Source organism: Pogona vitticeps, chromosome 1, assembly GCF_051106095.1.
Source record: "Pogona vitticeps strain Pit_001003342236 chromosome 1, PviZW2.1, whole genome shotgun sequence".
Classification (NCBI taxonomy): Eukaryota; Metazoa; Chordata; class Lepidosauria; order Squamata; family Agamidae; genus Pogona; species Pogona vitticeps.
In genome coordinates this window covers 17,636,026-17,656,114 of record NC_135783.1, presented here as the reverse complement: position 1 = coordinate 17,656,114, position 20,089 = coordinate 17,636,026, and the positions used below count along the sequence as shown (strand labels likewise).

The window sequence follows — 20,089 nt, the reverse complement described above, 5'->3', positions numbered from 1 at the left end:
TTCTTCGTGGCCTCTGTGAATACACACATATGGGTTTAGTCTGCGCCTGCGCTGACATTCTCGGAGCACTCTAGAGCTAAAAGTAACAATTTTATGGTGTGATCCCCCATGAGGCACAAGCTCCTCCCACCCAAGATTCCCCTCAGTTCCTTTTTTCCGCCGTGCTGTAAAGTTCTACAGAGCATAGAGCTATTTCCACAGGGGTTTTTCCGCTTAGCTTATTGATCAATTCCCTCTAAATTGGATTCTTTCCCTTCTCAATTATCTAATCTATGACCCCCCGTGAGTTGTTTCTTTTTTTTTTTTTTTTTTTGCTTGCCAGCTACTTGGCTTACCCCCCTCTCCCCCACACACACACTTCAACTGTTTACTTCTTTCTCCTTTCCCGCCTTTTTCGGCCTACTCATTTTGACTCTCAGGCACATTAATGATTTTCTGCCTGAGTAAGCTACATCTTACCCAGATAGGTGCAGGCCGCAGTAGGGGACCCGACAATGCCAAGGAGTCCTTAAAATCTAAGTCTACATCAACAGAGGAATCCTTGCCAGAGGCTAGTGAATGTGCCTCTGAGGAGACGACGTGCCAGCTCTACCTGCACAGACTTCGGGATCGCCTGATAGCCTCTGCTCCAACTGGCCATTCAGTGACTGCGCTACCGTCCAGTCCGGCCGTGGCCCTTCTTAGCCCTACATGAGGGCGGGCATTTGACGTTCCTGAGTTGGAGCTTAAGTCTCTCTATCTCATGAGAAGAAGAGAGTGAAAAGGAGGCATGTCTAACCACACCCTCTCTATGAGCAACCATGAGAGAGACTGGTGAATCATCGATGGATGATTGTTTCAAGGGGCTTGTTCAAGGGATCCTGCAGGAGTTAGGGCTCTGTTGCCCTGTCCCTAGGAGAAGAAGGGCCTCCTGTTGCCCCGGTCACCTTCCCTGACTGTCAGTGATTCCTCCTGACATGGGAAGCGCCTCTGTGTGTGAGTGCCGCACACCAACCCTCCTTCGTGCGCCTGCTCATGTAGCTGCGACTTCTGGAGGGAACTGCACAACGAGGCTGTAGATGTGCCAGCAGCATATGGTAAGGCTTGGGTTTTCCCTTTGGGGATACAATGGGCCCCTTCAGCTCCTGCGGCTAGCCCTGCATGTCAGTGCTTTGCCTGTCTGGAGTAACACCCTTGGGTGTTTGGTATATTGGGCCTGATTTATCAGAGGCCTTGTTCACGTGGCTGCTATTTCCAAAACCAGGTGCCGAGGCGAAAGCTTTCTGGCAGCATTTGACAGCCCTAGTTTGCCTCTGAAAGGGGGGGCTGCAGCAACTCCCACCACTAGCCCTGCTAGTCGGTGATATTCCTGCCTGGGGTAGCACCTGCAGGTGGCTATTAATTTGGCACAAAACAGCCCTCTTTATCAATGGGCTGGCTCACAAAGTAGCCTGCGGCCCTGTCTCAGCTGCCAGTGCCCGCATAGGCTCATAAGGAAAGGACTCACAAGGGTCCACCCGAGGACCCTGCCGCTGTCTCGTAAGTCTGGATAATTTTCCTCAGGTAGGTCCTGTCACACTGACAAGGTTGCGTAGGACCAGTCCCTTTTGTTTGGGATAGGAGCTATGAGCTCTCGGCCACCATCACCATCCCGCTCTACCTGGCATCGTTCTGAGCCATGGGCTGTGGAGTGCTTTATGCCTCCACATGCGCTTTACAGATGTAGTGCTCCCTCGAACCCGGCTCCGGCATCATAATGTTTGGAGCCTTGATCAAACCTGCTGTTAACCCATTCAGGTTTGAGACTCACATGAGTCACTGGGGGGGGGGGTGGAAGAGTTTCCAACCAATCTTCCTACACCCCTCTCGGTTGTCGCAGATGGTCACACTCCTTTACTGTCAACAGATGAGTTCTTTGGTCGGCGTTGTTTGGTTCTGCCCACCCTGCAGGTAGCTCATGTGCACGCTTACAGTTCAGGCCTTCCACATCACTGGGAGGCACTGTTGCAGGTGCATCACGAGCCCACTGCTGCTCGATATGCCTGAAAACTAGTGTCTAAGCAACTGACAGGTTAGGACCTGCCATTTGTTGGTGTATGGCTTTTTAGCCAGAGAAAGGTTGTTATTCTTGATAACTTGCTCAAGCTCTAGAAGGTGACACATTCATTGTGCTGTAACATCTGCAAGAGCCTGAAGATGTTCCCATCAGCCTATGGCATTCCAGGAACGTTAAAAGCCTCAACCCCAAAGTTACCAGCCGCCGCCCCTAGACATGTGGGGAGGCAGTGCCTTGACCGGCAGAACTGCTGGTAGGACTGCAAACTGAGTGGGCTCTTTACTTCTCTGCTGTTGACTAGTCAATCCGTTTGACTTCTTTCTATCGTAGCTACCAGCTTTGCCACTATCTTCAATGTACGTTGAATCCATTAGGATCGACCTCAACATGGAAAAGATTTTTGTTCTTTTTCTCTACCATACAACACTTTGGCAGGAAAAGATGCTTTCCAAATTCCAATCCATCTCGTGTCAAGGCCCATTATGATCGAGCATGACCGGTCCTGGCTTCGAATCTGCCAATTCTGGACATAAGCTCGGATCACACTCCTTGAACGAATCTCCCTCCAATATGATGCGATCCATTATCATCCTCTGTCACCTTCAGTGTGCTTCTTTTCATTCGCACAGCTCACTTCTCGGTTCACTGCATCCCGTCTATTGGGAATGGAGGAACCGCCTTTTCCAGACCCAGCCATCACTTAGCTGAGCACTTACACTAACTATGCTGAAGCTAATAAAGGATGCTTGCACCAAGCCACTTCCTATTAAAGATCTAGGAAGAATGTATCACAGTACAAGGTATGAGGAAATGACATAGAAATTTTGGGATGGCTCCAGTCCCATTTCTGTCATCGTAGAACAAATTTATCCAAAACGAGAAATGATTTCCCTGAACCCTACTAATAAGAATACGGAAACATTGATGTCTTTGGCAGGGAGACTTATTCCCTTCATTCACTTCTGCTCCATGTGGCCAACTATCAATCACAATAGGCGCCTACCTGGAGCAATTTTGGTCTCAAATTCTACCTCTCTTGAAATCCATTAAAACAGTGCTTAGAAATTCTTGCTCTGAGACCACGACTCTAGCAAAGCAACACAGGATTGCTGCTTGACATGCAAAGGGCTTCAACTACTGTCACATCCTTAGTATCTATAGAAGGCTCACCTAGTCACGATCCACTGGCTCATCAAGGACACATAGGACAGAATTGAATGTCTTCCATTATATGGTACCAGTCTCTTCAGTCTTAGACTGGTGACACTAGAAATATTATTATTATTTACACAGAATAGGAAAACAGCTAAATTATATATGGGCCGACAGCCCTTTCATCCCTCTTTCAGTTCTACCCATAGTCCTTTCAACCATATCTGGAGTTTCAGCCTCCCAGACATTTCGGTTCATACAAGAATGTCACCACATCTCTCAAGGTTACGTTATATAATTGTCTTTGTTCCCCTTTGAGTAACGTTAGACTCACTCTTTTTGTCTATATCCTCCAGGAACAGACCTCTGCCTCCTGGGCAAACATGCCATAATCCAAGTTCCTACATGTGGCTTATGCATGGCTTCTACTGTGCTATTATATACATAGAAAGGACGGAGGCATCCGTCCCATCCTTGGTCTCAGAAATCTTTTCATGTGTATTCTACCGTAAGTTCCAGATTCCAGCCTCAACACTATTATCTAATCAGTAATTCCTAAGGTTTCACTGCCATTCAATTTTTCAACATTTGCAAGGTCTTTCAGATGGTACAGGACATCAGTTTGATAATAACCTTCCCCTCTGAGATATGGACATCTACCTGTACTGGTACTATAGCGTATGTTTTTCTAAAAAAAAAAAAAATACTAGCAATCATCTCCCCAAATTCATGACCTCCACGGCTTCAGTGCTAAAGCAATCCAGACTCAGCCTCGAACCACTCCAATAGTGGTATCTTTTCTTTTTGACCAACTAGAGGATCCCTAATCCAAGTAACTGCAAGTTCGGTTCTATCACCATTGGAAAGTATTACCTGCAATGTATTCACTGGGGTCCATATGCTGACTACAGGTTTTATTGCTCCTGTGCAGGTGCGGACAGAAACACTGTCGGGGACATATTCATATGGCAGTGGACAGGGAATTTGCCATAACTCTTCCCTCCGATACATTTCATTCTACGGAGAATCTTCCATCACCATCATTCCTAATCAAATGCGATCCAAATACCTCCTTGAGGTACTTGGTCCTAGTTCGCCTGTCTCAGATCGATATAGACAGACACATGTCAGTTCCCTCTGGTTCCTCACCTCCTAACTTCCATGAACTTGGCAACCTGGGAAATACTCCCACTTTGGCATCAGTGCTCGATCGAGCTCAAAAACCATGAACTCGATGTCGATGTGTAAATAAATAAATCTTTATTAAATATACTGAAACAAAGAACTACCTTACCAACTTTCTTAGAAACTGTTGCCTACTTGGCTTTCTGTTTATGCTTTAAAATGTTATATATCTGTTATTGTTGCCCATTAACCAGATTATTCTGGTAGGTAGGACTTTTGTCTCACTCTAGGATCAAACATCTTTTCACAGGACTCAGTACCACCCGTCCTCCATGTAAACGCATTGTTCCTCAATGGTCTATAGATTTCTGAATTCACTCATGTGCCCGGCATTCGAGCCCATTTTCTCTTCAAATGCCAAATTACTTACTTTTAACAGCCTTCCTAGTGGCTGTCATATCTGCCAAGGGAACACGCGAAATAGCTGGATTGTGATTCGATCCACCTGTTATTCAATTTTCCTGATAAAGTGACTTCCTACTTTAATGTCTCATTCCTGATGTATTCGACTATTTTCATGTTTATCTATGCTTCATCTTACCATCATTCTTCAGATCACCATCATCTCCTTTAGAGCACATGCTCCACAATATTTATGTAAGATGCTCACCAGCATTTTCTCTGGACACTACCAGAGCTTCTAAACAGATGACAGGCTCTTTTGATGCTTTCATTCTTTTCATTTCAAAAGTCCAGTTTCTTCCTATCCATCTCTAGATTGATAGTCCAGGCTGTATCTATGGCTTGCCAGCGGTCAGACGAGTCATCATCTAATTAACTTTAGCCTCGCTCCACGGAGTGCTGTCTACCTCGGCTGCATCCAGAGTAGAATCGAGACTCTCGACATCTACCATGCACCAATATGATCCATGCCATCTACCTTTGCACAGCAATACTGGCTACATGTAGGTACATGCAATACCACTGGATTTGGCAGAAATGTGATGCCATCCTTCCTACCGTGATGTCCCACCTGGCAATAAGTAAGCTTGCCAGTCACCCATATGTGTGTATTCACAGAGGCCACGAAGAAGAAAGAAAGGTTACTTACCTGTAACCATGGTTCTTCGAGTGGACCTCTGTGAATTCACACTACCCACCCATCCTCCCCTCTGTCGTCACGGGTATTTTATTGTTGTATAACTCTCATGCTCGGCGGACAAATTGCAGGAACTGAAGGGAATCTTGGGTGGGAGGAGCTTGTGCCTCATGGGGGATCACACCATAAAATTGTTACTTTTAGCTCTAGAGTGCTCCGAGAATGTCAGCGCAGGCGCAGACTAAACCCATATGTGTGAATTCACAGAGGTCCACTCGAAGAACCATGGTTACAGGTAAGTAACCTTTCTTTCCCTGAACTGATTATGAGGAGAGCAGGAAGCTATCAAGAAAGAACCTTAGCCAAAATCCAAAGAAGCAAAACAAAAAACAACATTTTAAAAAGAGACAAAAACATGTAACACTTTAAAGCCTAGCTAATTTAATGTGAGCTTTCATGGACATGTCCACTTATGTCCGAGGAAGTGGACATGTCCACAAAAGCTCACATTAAAATACAGTATAATAGTTGGTCTTTAAGGTGCCACATGTTTTTCTCTTTTTTTTTAGTCTTTTTTATTTTGTTGTGTTTTGTTTCTTTGAATTTTACTTAATATGCTTGCACAGACTAACGCTGCTAGCTCTTCCAAGAAAGAATGTTCTTATCCTATCTCACCAACCATAGTTACAAGACAGATCTTCATTTGGCCCAAATATTTGCATTTTAATTGTTTGATGTGAATCAAATTTGTTTTATAGCCAACGTAGATAGACATAATACTTAAAATAGATTGTGTTTTGTGGTTTTCAAGTTCTTTATAATTATTCATTTGCTGTCTGTGTTATTAAAATAATGTTCTGAAATATGTAATTTTTTCTATCCCAGATCCCAACTTTGTTCGAACATTTCTTACAACATATAGGTCATTTTGTAAGCCACAGGAATTATTGAGCCTACTCATAGAAAGGTAATGGGATTTTTCTTAAGTGCTATCTCTTAATTTTGCATCTCTTTTCAGATGAGATTTTTAAATATCTCTATCCTTTGGAAAGAAGTATATTGTACATTACTTTTCCCCAAAAATTACAACATGTACACAAGATTTTGAACTTTTCTATAAATTAGAGGAGGCAAACGTTTTCAGTCAAATGTGTACAAAAATGCATACTGTACAAACATTGGAATTGTTTGAAAATGCATACAAACATAAACAGGGAAATGTTTACCTGCAATAGTGAGAGAGTTCCAACTTTTATGTCAGAAGAGCAAAGTTCTTGCTGCTTTAGGTTCCTGGTGTCTGGTGTAGTCAGCTGAAGCCTTTTAATTGTTGAATTAAATCTGTGTTTTATAAAAAAAACATTAGAAAAAATTCCCTAAAATTGGAGCGAGCGCTAAACTCCCTTTCTTTACTATGCATGTATACCTGGATAAATAAAGTAAAGCAGTAGATTTTAAAGTGTTTGAAGTGGGTTTTTGGTGTGTGTTTTTTTAATATGTGGCACCATATTTCACACAAAAAGGTTTGTTTAGAGCAGGGAAGCAATGGTGTTTGCTGAGAGATATTAAAGTACTAAATTAATCCAGGAAATTGTTGTAATATTTTGTTTCATACTTGCAGTTTCTCAGTGGCAGAAGTCTCTTTCACAGAACTGTGCTGTATAAGGCTAATGGTGACATTAGCCATGATAGTTTTTCAAGAGAAAAAAATCTGAACCCTTTCCTCCCAGAGGTCCCATAGAATCTCTTTTCATTATGGGGAAGCTGTTGGGGGGCCACAAGATGGAGTGAAAACTTTAATTTCTGAACATCTCCCTGTCGGTAAAATCATATCAGAGATGCCATTTTTCAAAAAAAATTATAGATCCCCCCCCCGCCCCTGTGCTGTAGCCACTAATGGCTTTCCCAAAAAAGATCTCATAGGATTCTTTGTTCACAGGGTGGGGAATCAGCATTTTTTTACTTTCCGGGAAATTCAGCAGCTCATGAAGTCACCAGTCTTATATGGGGTAAATTATATCTTTGCCATCATGAGACTCCACAGTAGTGAAAATTAAATATTTTGATTCCTACTTTTTTAAATTAGTGTTCTTCTTGGCAAAGGTATCACTTGATATTTACCTCACTCCATATTAGGTTTGAAATTCCAGAACCTGAACCAACAGAAGCAGACCGGATAGCTATGGAGAATGGAGATCAGCCTCTTAGTGCAGAATTAAAAAGGTTTAGAAAGGAATATATACAACCTGTACAGCTACGGTAAGTACTTTGAGTATTATTTTTCCAGGAATGCTTCAAAAGTCACCAATTGCAGAATCTGAAAATTTGGTGATGGAATCAACAAGCAAACCTCTTATTTAAATTTAGATCCTAGTTTTTAAATTTAGTGGACTAGATTCAAATACTGTATGCAGTGTTTCATGCACACACTAATGCTTTCTTTTGAAGATTCTCAGTCATTCGTGTTAGGTTATCTGGAAGTTGAGTCATGACTTCTTTCTTATTGGGTTGAAACATTTCGCTACTCATCTAAGTAGTTTCTTCAGTCTGAAGAGAGTTGGTAGGAGACCCCTGATATATCCTCCACCTTGGTTTCACTTCCCCCTGGTCTGAATAGGCTTGTTAGATGGGACAAAGGACTGGGGGGTGAGTGAAATCCCCTTTCTGCAGTCCTTCTTCACCCATTGTCATGGGTCATTAGCAGCTGTTAACAGTGGTCTTTCTGGAGGGTGTAGTCCTGATCTTCCTGGGGACAGACAAAAGGACAGCATGATAAATAGAAGACAGATTGTATAAGGTCTCCACCCCTGTTAAGTGAGGGATTTTCTATATGTATGGCCTTCCTGACCCCTCTCTAAAACCACCTATCTTCCTGGTCCAAAATGAGTACATCTTGGTCATCAAGTGTCCTTTGTCCTTCAAAGAGAGAGGTTAATCAGTCCTAGAAACTCAGGATGATTATAGATGTAGACAGTGGGCCATCCTGACACTATAACCTGATTAGGTTTGCTCCTAACTAGGTATGTTTTTCCTGATTCCCAGCTACTTGAGCCTGGAGTAGAGATTGGGGAACCAGTAATCCTATCATACCTTTTCAAGCCCAGCAAGTCAGGTTAAGAATTTGGCAAGGGGTTTCTTTTTGCAGCAGTGTGATACTTCCCAAAGGAAGCAGTACAATATATCTTTATATAATTTTCAGTGGAAGAAAACTAATTCCATAACTGTTCTAGGTGTTGTCAAAAGAATATTGAATATGTTTTAATTTCAAAGATTTTATGAAGTCTCCTGTTATTATAGAGTATTAAATGTATGCAGACATTGGGTTGAGCATCACTTCTATGATTTTGAGAGAGATGTTGATCTTCTGCAACGACTAGAAGAATTCATTGCCACAGTTAGAGGTAACTGATTACAATGTGACTGATTTCGTTTCCTTTTAACCCTTTTAGTAGAATCATTTCTGTGACTTGCATGCTCAAAATATATCAGACTATGAAATCAAGTTTAAGCTGTTGTAGTCATTGGATACATGCATTAACCTTCATGCTTAAGGAAACCTTACTTTTTATGAGTACTATGGTATTTTCTAACCCCATAGAAATCTTCAGTGTACCATGAAGATAGAAAAATGGCCATATCTAAAGCAGTGTTCATTTGTTGAGGATTAAGTGTCTTCCATCTAAACACCTAGATCCAGAAGACATAAAATAGAATAAAAATAAAATGAAGTCAAATAAAATAAACAATACTCTTCCTCTTTTGTTGGGTATTTCTTGACTCTGATGAATTTTAGCCCACCCCACCCTGAAACCTGTTCCCTTCAGATAGGGACAACATGCTGATGATCAGAGCAAATTGCTTTTCTTTTGCTAAATTGCTCACTGACTAGTAACATGTAATATTGCGTGGGACAAAAAAATTGGGAATCCAATCACGTCATGAAAAGGTACACCACAGAAGTCTGATGACATCATCAGCTACAGTTGTATTTTGGTAATTACAGTTTTTATATTCCAACTCCCCAGGTTCCTAAGCAACCTTAGGATGCAGTTGGATCTGGGAAAGCCTTTTGGTAAAACAAGACAGGAATGGGAAGCCTTAAATGTCTGAAAATAGCCACTATCAATCACCCGCACAAGGTTAAAAAATACAAAACAGATATTCTATAATCAGCAGTAATAACTCATATCCCCAAAACAATTTCTATTTCTGTAGAAGAAACACTTTGATAATCAGGCAGAATCCTTTGGAAATACTTATTTGGAATCAGCTTCTCATTCTGTATATGAAAAGAGATTTTTATTCATGGAAGGAGTCTTTTCATGAATGAAACAGAAAATAAGGATTTGAAATATTTTTATCTTTCGTCATACCTCCTTTATATGCCTGATTCTTGAATTTTTACAAAACAGAGCATGGCTCAACATGGTTCAAAAATAAATAGTGTCTTGGTTAGAAATACTACATAATACACCATCCTTGTGTTATATAAATTTACATTGTGACTGTACTTACTCTATAGTCATAAATATTATCTATACATACTATGTTTATTAGACTGAAATTATTTTTATTTGGTCTGTGATCAGCTACTTTTAATAATCCATTCCCATTGGACATGAAGATGACTAATTCTAAATGGTTTTAAACAAAAGGAAGTTCAGGGAGTTAGAACTGTCCACAAGAGTGAGAGCAGTTACTACAGGCTGAACACAAAGAAAAGACCATCTGTCTTCATCATACTTAATTTGTAAATGTTCCAGGTGCATCTCACAGGCCACTGAAGCTGGTGCTGGAAGAAAAGGATTTTTTGCATTATGTAAATTTTCCCTAGCGTTTTTATGTACATTAGGCATTTGCATGATCAGAAGTTGGTACCTAGGTAACATCTTATTTAAATTCATGGAAGTTATTCTTTATTTTATCAGGGAAAGCTATGAAGAAATGGGTTGAGTCAATCACAAAGATAATCCATAGGAAAAAGCAAGCACAAGCTATTGGGCCAAATCATATTACTTTTGAAAGCTCGCCACCTCCAATTGAATGGCATATAAGCAGGCCAGGACACATTGAAACATTTGACCTGCTCACTTTGCATCCAATAGAAATTGCTCGGCAGCTCACTCTACTTGAATCTGAACTATACAGGTAGTTTTTCTTTTTTAACGCTCTGAAAACAGTAGCTTTCCAAATAGAATGCTTCATCAGTGTTTTGTTTTGTCATTTGTATATTGTGTTTCTTCTAGCAAGATTATGTTCCATTTTGAGAGATAAAACTTCTCAGACATGATATCCACATGTAGACACTCACTACTGTCTGAAAAGTGTTATCCCTCAGTATGTCAATGTGTATTTATCAGGGATTTAACTCAAAACCAACAGTTCCTCTTAATTTGATAGGGATTGTCATGTCCAACATAATAAAGTTCTAATATAAAACATAGAATTCCTTTTCTCCAGACTTCATAAACTGAGGTAGTGTCACACTGCTTTCTGGAGATGAACTGGTAATCAGAGCAAATGTTACCATATATTGACAAAGCAAGAAAATTGGAAATTGGCCCATTTTTCTTATTTGTTCTTATTCAGAATTATTGATCAAAGTGAGAAGATATTTGAGATAATCTTATTAAGTAGTACCTTAGTAACAGGATAGCTAGTTGGACATCTTTCAGTTTGATATCTGTTCTCTTTTATTAGGGCTGTGCAGCCATCGGAGCTGGTTGGAAGTGTATGGACAAAAGAAGATAAAGAAATCAATTCTCCTAACCTGCTCAGAATGATAAGACATACCACTAATCTTACCTTGTGGTTTGAAAAGTAAGTTGTTCGAGTTTTTTATTCTTAGATCTTCTCAGTGTTGTTCATACATTTTCTGACATGTACCGTAACTTAGCCATAAAAATGGTATTTCAAGGCAGAAAGTAAGTGTAGTGGTTGTTAATGTTCTCAGCTGCTAGTACTGTAAAAACTGAGGCAAAGTATATTCACTAGTGTTAGTAAATATCAATGGTGTGCTGCAAGTCCATATTCATTTAGTTTGGTGAGATTTATATGTGGAATAGATACAGCGGATTGCACTGCAAATAATTAAATTTTAGGAGCTTAGTTTAGTTGAAAAAGCTGTTTCTTGCATCTCTTCATGAGATACTTCTCTAATCTTGATTTCTTTCACTCAGCCTTTCCTCAGGGCAGATGTTTGTTTATCTGGTGTGATCAAATTATTCAGTTATTCCTGAATCAAATACCCTCCGTAGGCAGGTGTATGCTCTTGTGAAAGACAATAATCCTTACACATGCACAGTGTGGTCTAAATCTAGCAGGTAGTCCCCATAAGAATGGTCAGTCAATTCTCCTGGAAATTCCATTGTTTCAGTAGGTTGATACTAGTTGGGACTACCAGTTAGATTCAGGTCTGTAAAAATTACCATTTTAGATGGTATCACCCATTTTTATTAATAGATATGATATTTAGCTATTTTCTGTTAGGATAATTCAGGTCACTTTAGAATTTATAATACAGTGGGGTCTCGATTTACAAACTTAATCTGTATTGGAAGGCAGTTTGTAAGTCGAAAAGTTTGTAGGTCGAATCTGCATTTCCCATAGGAATGCATTGAAAACCATTTAATCCGTATCTGCTGTTTTCCGTCCATAGCAACTAATGGGAAGGTGCTATTCTGCCTTCTACCACTAGAGGGGGATATTTTTCCTTTTTTCCCCCTTAAGTCAAGAAAAGTTCAGGAAAGGAGGGGGGGAGGCAGGGAACAGTTTGCAAAGCACTTTTCAGCCAACCTTTTCAGCCAAGCCAAGCATGTTTTGGGGAAAAAGGGGCAGCAAAGGAGGGAGAGAACACCTTTTAAATCAAGCACCTTTCAGACAACAGAACAGTTTGCAAAGCACTTTTTCAAACAAGACAAGACAAGACAAGCATCAAGAGCTTGGGGTTCCCGGGATTGGAGTCACATTCCCCCGGCCCTGGCAAGGTCGCCTTGCTTGTTTCTCACCATTGAAACAACACCATGAAGCGGAGGAAAGGAGCCAGGCAGGGGGTCTGTTTGGGTGCTGCCCCCATTTTAAACACCCCCTTGCATCCCAAAAGCGGCAGGAATACGCAGCCTTCCGCTTCTTCTGGGGAGAGGGGTACAAGAGTGGGAGGGAGGGGGAGAGAGACAGGGCAACCCCCCAGGACTGATGGCGGGGGCAGTGACTGTGGGGGGTGGGGGGCCTCCCCTCCTTCCCCACAAGGATCTCCCCTCAACACTCCTCTCTGTCTCCCACCCTCCCTCCCCAGCACCTGTTGGTGGCGGCCAGGCGGCTTGGGGACCGAAAGGGGAATCCCTCCCGCCTCCCCTCCTTCCCTAGAAAGATCTCCCCTCAACACTCCTCTCTCTCTGTCTCTCTCTCTCTCTCCCTCCCTCCCTCCCACCCTCCCTCCCCAGCACTTGGTGGTGGTGGCGGCCAGGCGGCTTGGGGACCGAAAGGGGAATCCCTGCCTCCTCCCCTCTTTCCCCGCAAGGATCTCCCCTCAACACTCCTCTCTCTCTCTGTCTCTCTATTCCACCCTCCCTCCTCAGCACTTGGTGGCGGCGGCCAGGCGGAAACTTACTGTTTGGTCGCCTTTCTCCCCCCCCTCCTCAGAGCACGATTCAGACGGAGGACTCGGCTGGCGAGCGGCGGTGCCAGCATCCAGAGTCCTCCCCCCAGGGAGAGGGGCTCCCCGCTTGCTAGCTGGCCCCTCGGGGCAGCTACTCTCCCCCTGCCGCCCCCTCCTCCTTGCCATGGGGGTGTCGCTGTGCAGGGAGAGCCTGCCCAAGCGTGGAGAAGCGGCGGCTGGACGGGCCGGGGTGTGCATGGCGACCACTCACCTCCCGGGCTCGGCTTCTAGGGGGAGGGACTCGCCCAGGGAAGGGGTGCATCTTCCCCAGGCCACATCTGGACAGCGGCACCGGCCTCCTCTCTGGACACTTCTGCCTGAGTAAAACTGTGGTGATGGAAGTGTGTGTGTGTGTGGGGAGAGAACGGGAAGCAGTTGGAAAGAAAAGCTCTGTGCCTTCTCCCCAGAACCGACCATGGGTAATTAATTAGTAGGCAGGGTCAGACGCTGCACAACCTCCAGGAACAGAAAGCAAAGGGAAGGGCTTTTGTGGAAGGGTTTTTCATGCGCATTTTTCCTCCCTTCCGTAACTCGAAATAGAGTTCGCAGGTCAAGGAAATATTTTCCTCTCAGAGCGGTTCTTAAGTCGAAAAGGTCGTATCTCGGGCCGTTCGTAAGTCGAGCCCCCACTGTATTGCTTTTAAGCATTGTCCTAAGAAATTTTAAACTTTTTGTGTGTGTTTAGATGCATTGTAGAAACAGAAAACCTAGAAGAAAGAGTGATGGTAGTTTGTCGGATAATTGAGATCTTGCAAGTTTTTCAAGAACTAAACAACTTTAACGGTGTTCTTGAGGTTGTCAGTGCTATGAACTCTGCACCAATTTACAGACTGGATCACACCTTTGAAGTAAGTAAAAACCTTTGAAAGGGCATAAGTATTTCGTTGTGTATATTTAGTGTGGGAAATGGAGGTTGGTGGATACATTTTTCTGCATATAGGCTCAGATCTGAAAGAGTAAACTGCTTCCATCAGTGGTTTAAAGAGGGGACTATCTTCAGTAATCCATTGCACACTTCAAAAACCTGTTTCAGAGAGCTGGGAAGCTCTCCAGTGAAGTACTGAAGACTCTGCATGAAGAAGAGGAGAAGAATTTTTAATTACATTGATGCTGAAGTCCCAATATGATATTGGATTTAGGTCATACAGATAATCTCAGTATCTGGTTAGAACATTTGCAAAGTGCAACATAAATATTTATTTTGCCTCATTCTTATAAGGTCAAGTTGAACTTCCATATTAAGTGTTGCAGATTTATTTTTATGGAAAGTATTTCACTGAGTTGGAGAAAACAAACTTTGCAAATAGATTGGTAAATATTGAGTGGCCCAGGTGGTCCTTCCAAATTTGTGACCACCAATGTTTCCTCTAAGTAGTGCACATGCTTGCCCAGAGCTCTGTCTGGGTTGTGCACAGGCAGCTGGCTTGTTTACTTCCTGTTTCAAATGACGCTACACCAACGCAGCAGTACAGAAACCTAGAGGGAATGTTGGTGACCACCCTAGCTTGTGGCTTGTTGTTGGAAAAAAAATATTCACTGCTTTCCCTATATATTTTCAGCAAATCCCAAGCCGACAGAAAAAGATCTTTGAAGAAGCTCATGAACTTAGTGAAGACCACCATAAGAAATACTTGGCAAAGCTCAGGTCTATTAATCCTCCATGCGTGCCTTTCTTTGGTATGTAGAACATAATTCTTGATAAAAATAAAAGTCACAGATAGTTAAATAACAAGATGTGGAATTAATCTAAAGTAAAAAAGTTTAAAAACTATATCCCAGCCTGTTGCCTTTTTAGCATAAAAACATCATATTTCAGTGGGATGAATCAAATGTGTTTTCTGTCAGTGGGCCTATTCGGTTCTAAGGAATGTAGCCTAACGTACTATATTCTAACAGAATAGGGTGGTACATTTATTTCTCCACTAAAAACAAACAAACAACAAATTGCATGCTTTCTTGAAGAAAATCCAATTTATCAGGTTGGATAGCACAGAAAAAAATTGTAGCAAGCATCTCAAAAATTCATGGCATATGTCCATGCTAAGTCTGCTTGTGTGAGGAGAGTTCAGACATCAGTTGGAAACATCAGCTGGGGAGTGTGGTATCAAGCCATCCCTTGCAGCATGGAATTTTCTACTGCAAACTTTAAACAAAGTGTTTGCTAATTATTCTCTGACTCTCCACCACCACCACTATATTCTGTAGGCCAAGAACAACCTACGTGTCTTCATGGTTAGCCTTCCCTCATCCTTTCATTCATGCAATAGTACTAAAAATGTCCAAGGTAGGCTAAATAATAGATCCCTGTTATATTTAAACTAGAAAACTTGTTTAGTCTCTGGTTATATGCTCCTCAATGCACCTTAGTTTATAGTCTGAAAATGGATACAAGAGAAAAAGAAGAAAGAAGTGTGGGGGGGAGGGGGGGAAACTAGGAGAGATGCATACATTATCTTGCTATATTGCCATTGTTGTTAACTGAGTATTGGAACTGAGGGTCCTAACTAGAGATGGGGGTATATGAATACGAATCCTCCCTCACAGGTGGACATGAGGGTCTAGCCCCCTGGGGCCGCACCATCCACTCACCTTCTGCTGTTGCTGTGAGCTCTGCGCTCCCTTCCTATTGCTCCAGAGCTTGCGGTCTGAAAGCCACTCCTGGCAGGAGGCGGGAGGACAGCAAGGTCAAAAAGTGGCTTGCAGACGCGAGCTTCAGAGTGATAGGAAGGGAACTCAGAAGTCACAGCAACAGCAGAAGTTGAGTGAACGGTCCAACCCCAGGAGGCTGGACCCTCGTGATGTCCACCTGTGGGAAGGGACCTGTATTCGTATTCGAATACCCCCATCTGTAGTCGTAACAAAGACTTCAAAGAAAAGCTGGGTTTTTGGAAGTGTTTTAAGAAAGAAAAGGATATTAGGTGTTATGAGGTGCTAGTCCAGACAAACAAAAGGTTTATTTATCTCTGAGCAATGTGATGTTTTGAAAGAGAAAAAGAGCTGAGCAGAGAGATTTTTTTTTTAAAAAAGAAAAGAAAAGAAATTTCTTGTTGGCAAAACAGCTTGGTCATGCCCATTGGCACACCCTTCAACTATTGATTGAGGCAAGTGCCTTGTGTTACTGACCATGTGACGCATTGGGAGCTTGGCACAGGCAATGTTGGGAAAAGGTTGGAAGAATCAGTTGGCAACAAATCAGGCTCACCTGTTTTTAGAGATCAAAAGTCCTTTGGCTGAGTTTTCAGAAATTGCCAGTGTAAGTGAAAACATAATGATGTGATAAAATCACAATAAGAGCAAATGACAATATAAAACAATAGTGACGTGACAGAAAATATAATATAAAAGCAAAACTACTTGCTTAATACAGATTTGTTTAGGAGTAGCACGCTGAAATTTAAACTGTAATAGCAACATAATAACAATAAAACTAATAGACATTGTGATGGCTTTAAATGTAATACAAACCAAATAAACCACCTGTGTTAAGGTAGTTCAAGTAGGAAAGTTATCAGGTGTCAGGGACAGTATATAGGTAGAACCTCCAGTGTGTTCCCTTCACCTAACAAAACATGCAAATACCCCAGACTGGTACTTATCTGGACCTAAAAAGAGAGACTTCTTTTAGGCCAGATCAGTGCTGTCTGCTGAGACCATCAGCCTGTTGTAATACTGAAATTGAGTATGCAGAGAAAAATACCTCAGGCTTTCTACATTATCTCTTTTAACTAGATTTCAGTTATTCATATTAAATTAGTTTCCTCCTCATCTACAGTTACATTACAGGTGACAGAGATTTTATTATATATTATATATTAACCTTCCATTCAAGGTCACTAGAAGGCCCAAGGACAGTCTTGTGAGACCGTTTTGCACCCTGTGGTTGTGGAAAGGATCAGACTGATATGTAACCTGTCTCTCTACCTGCTTAGTTTCCAGTATCATACCTTTTCCTGGCTGTGACCACACTAATTGGACTTCCAGATGCAATACTTGAAATCCCTACTAAAACAGGCAGTTTAAATCTCTTCCTAGTCAGCAATAAAAATCCCATTTTTAGGGAGAAGAGTGTACAGTATTTGTTAGTGAAAGTCAGTTGATTTCATTCATCATACTGAACACCATACCTTGATGACCCAGGGAAATACAACCGCATATCAAGGCCGGTAAGGAATATTCCCAGCCCTTTTTAATGGGACTGGTCTCAATCTCTTTCTTGAAAGAAGCATCACCACGGATGCTAGCCCCAGATCCAACCAATTTCAAGACTACGGCCTAGTCCTTGCTCCTTTCTGCCCTGGGCCCAGCTGCTACAGCCTTCTGGCTGCTTGCCCTGAGGTGGGAGCCACAGATCCAGGAGCCTTTTGGCTTTTGTGCCAGAGACTTGCACTTGTAGAAACTGTAGGCTGAACTATCTGGAAAGATAAGGAGGCTGACAGACACATGGAGCTGTGTGAATCTGTCCTTTCCTTTCCTAAAAAAATAAATTTGTCTTGGAACAGCAGAGCAGTTTTATAGATGTGCATTTTTTGCCTGTTATTTGCAGGAATTTATTTAACAAACATCTTAAAAACAGAAGAAGGCAATCCTGAATTTCTAAAAAGGCATGGAAAAGAGCTGATCAATTTCAGCAAACGGAGGAAGGTGGCTGAAATAACTGGGGAGATCCAGCAGTACCAAAACCAGCCATACTGCCTAAAAGTAGAGCCTGACATCAGGGTAAGTAGTATTTTGTACCTTTTTAGAATCAGCTTTTTTATTCAGACCATGAGTAGACCTTAGTTCCAGACTTAAGTCAATTACAAAGCCTTCTTTTGTGTACTGACCTGGAGGAAAAAACTTGTGCTGATGTTAGTTCCACTGGGGGAGCATGTGTATCTTCAAGTAGTTAAGACATGGAATAGGAAATGCTGTTTAAGTAACACAGACATCCTGTAATGCAGCAAAATTACTTTCTTGAAAGAAGAAGGTGCCAAGCATTTGTTATCTACCCCTACCCACTCTGAAAGCTGAGCTTAAGCAAATCAGTCAGTATCTGAAAGGAGGCACAACCTGTCCCAGTTTTACTTCCTTGAAAAGGCCTGACATTTTTTCCAGCTTCCCTCGGTAACTTGGCCTTTGTTGGCCTTAGCATACCAGAAAACTTTATTTCTATTCCCAACACTTGTTTAGATGGGGTGGGAATGGAGGGAGCTGGTCCTTTTCAGCATTTGACTGATCTGTGGCACTTACCATGCTCATGGCCCTTTAAGCAATTATTTAGTCCCATAGTGGATTCCTGCTCAAAATGACTATCACATCTCTATTCTTCTGTGTGGAGGCAAGATATACCAGTTGGTTGTTGCACTCAATTTCTACTGCAGCTAGTGTTTCTTCCTGAATGCAGGGAGTTAAAATAAGTGGACAGTAGCGTGCAGCCTTGCATTATGCTCTTGACTAATATGTACCAGCCTTGTGAGGCTTTTCATGAAAGCAGTTTGGGTGCCACTGACAACAGTCGAGCTTTCCCCAATCCATGAAAATAGTTGATGCAACAACTCAGACCACTCTTCTTTATTCTCGGCTAAAGGACTATGTGTTGTATTCTCGAAGGCTTTTACAGCCGAGATCTGATGGTTGTGGTGGGTTTTTCGGGTTCTTTGGCCGTGTTCTTCCTGATGTTTCGCCAGTCTGTGTGGCCGGCATCTTCAGAGGACTGGAGTGGGAACTCTGTCTATGCTCTGTTGCTGTTTGTTGGCTATCCAAGGGGACGAAAGAGGATGAGATGGTTGGACAGCGACATCGGAGCGACCAACATGAATTTGACACAACTATGGGAGGCAGTGGAAGATAGGAGGGCCTGGTGTGCTCTGGTCCATGGGGTCATGAAGAGTCGGACACAACTTAACGACTAAACAACAACAACCAGTGTGGTGTAGTGGATAGAGTGACAGACCTGGACTCTGGAGAACAGGGTTTGAATCCCCACTTGGCCATGGAAACTCACTGGTGGAGTAGAATTGATAAAGCCACTCCTAAAATATCTCACTTACCTTGAAAGCCCTACTAGGGTGACCATAAATTAGTTCAAACTTAGTGTCGCAGAGCGCGCGCACACACACACACACAAGCTAGACTGTGCAGAGTTGGGTCTGATCCTTTCCATGTTTGCTGCAATTTGGATGCTCATTTGTGGTCTAATGTCTGCTCCTATAGGCCATGGAATACAGTAAAGAGGAGAGACACCATTGGGGGGAAAATATTGGAGCCTTTTAAAAAGTTAAAGAGGGACAAAAAGGGAGACAATGGAAGAGAGAAAGTAAAGGAAAGCAGGGGAAGAGAATAGAGTCAGAAGTGATCATTTTGAACACCTGTGCTACAGAGAAGGGCTGAGAAGTAAGGGTGGACATCATCAGCAAACCCTCAGTGCATGATTGTTCTGTATCATAGGTCGGAGAACAGGGATAAATTACCTCAAATTGGGTAAAAGTGAAAATCCTGGGGGTAATGAGCAGAGTGCTACCCCCCTCCCCACCCCCACCCCCGGCAGCCAAAGCTCAAATTGTAAGCCACATCGTCCTGTTACTTCCTTCATTGCAGCAGGGCACTTCTAAATCCTCCATTCTTTCAGGAGATTGGAGATAAACTAATTGGTTATAGCTGCCTAATTGATTATAGCTGGGGATTAGCCCCAGGCAATTAATCAATCCGGGGCTTCTGAATGACTGCTTCCTCCCGAAATGACTGCAAACAAGCAGGAGGAGGGGAGAAAGGTGCAAGCAAGCAAGGGAAGGAGGGAAGAAAGGTGCAAGAGACTGAGGACTTCATCAAGTTTATTTAAATGTACAAAATGAAGGGAGGGAGGAAATGAAGGGAGGGTGGATGGATGGATGGGTGTGTGTGTGTGTGTGTGTGTGTCAGAGAGAGAGTGTGTATGACAGAGACTGTGAAAATGAACAGGCAGGCAAGCAAAAGAGAAACTGAATTAAGGCGGGGGGGAGGGTGGCTTTTTAAGGTGCTGTCTAGGTTTATCATTGCTTTTCTTCCA

The 20,089-nt window shown here is 42.4% G+C and overlaps 1 protein-coding gene across 1 annotated transcript in view; it reads left to right on the top strand.

Moving 5' to 3' along the window:
• SOS1 (SOS Ras/Rac guanine nucleotide exchange factor 1) overlaps positions 1 to 20,089 on the top strand; it is an 84,324-nt gene that overhangs the window by 53,107 nt on the left and 11,128 nt on the right. The window contains exons 11-18 of the mRNA XM_020794738.3: positions 6,297 to 6,378; positions 7,545 to 7,667; positions 8,706 to 8,809; positions 10,337 to 10,556; positions 11,109 to 11,228; positions 13,751 to 13,913; positions 14,625 to 14,742; positions 17,609 to 17,781. Of these exons, the coding sequence (XP_020650397.3) occupies positions 6,297 to 6,378; positions 7,545 to 7,667; positions 8,706 to 8,809; positions 10,337 to 10,556; positions 11,109 to 11,228; positions 13,751 to 13,913; positions 14,625 to 14,742; positions 17,609 to 17,781 (1,103 nt within the window). The remainder of the gene's footprint in view (positions 1 to 6,296; positions 6,379 to 7,544; positions 7,668 to 8,705; positions 8,810 to 10,336; positions 10,557 to 11,108; positions 11,229 to 13,750; positions 13,914 to 14,624; positions 14,743 to 17,608; positions 17,782 to 20,089) is intronic.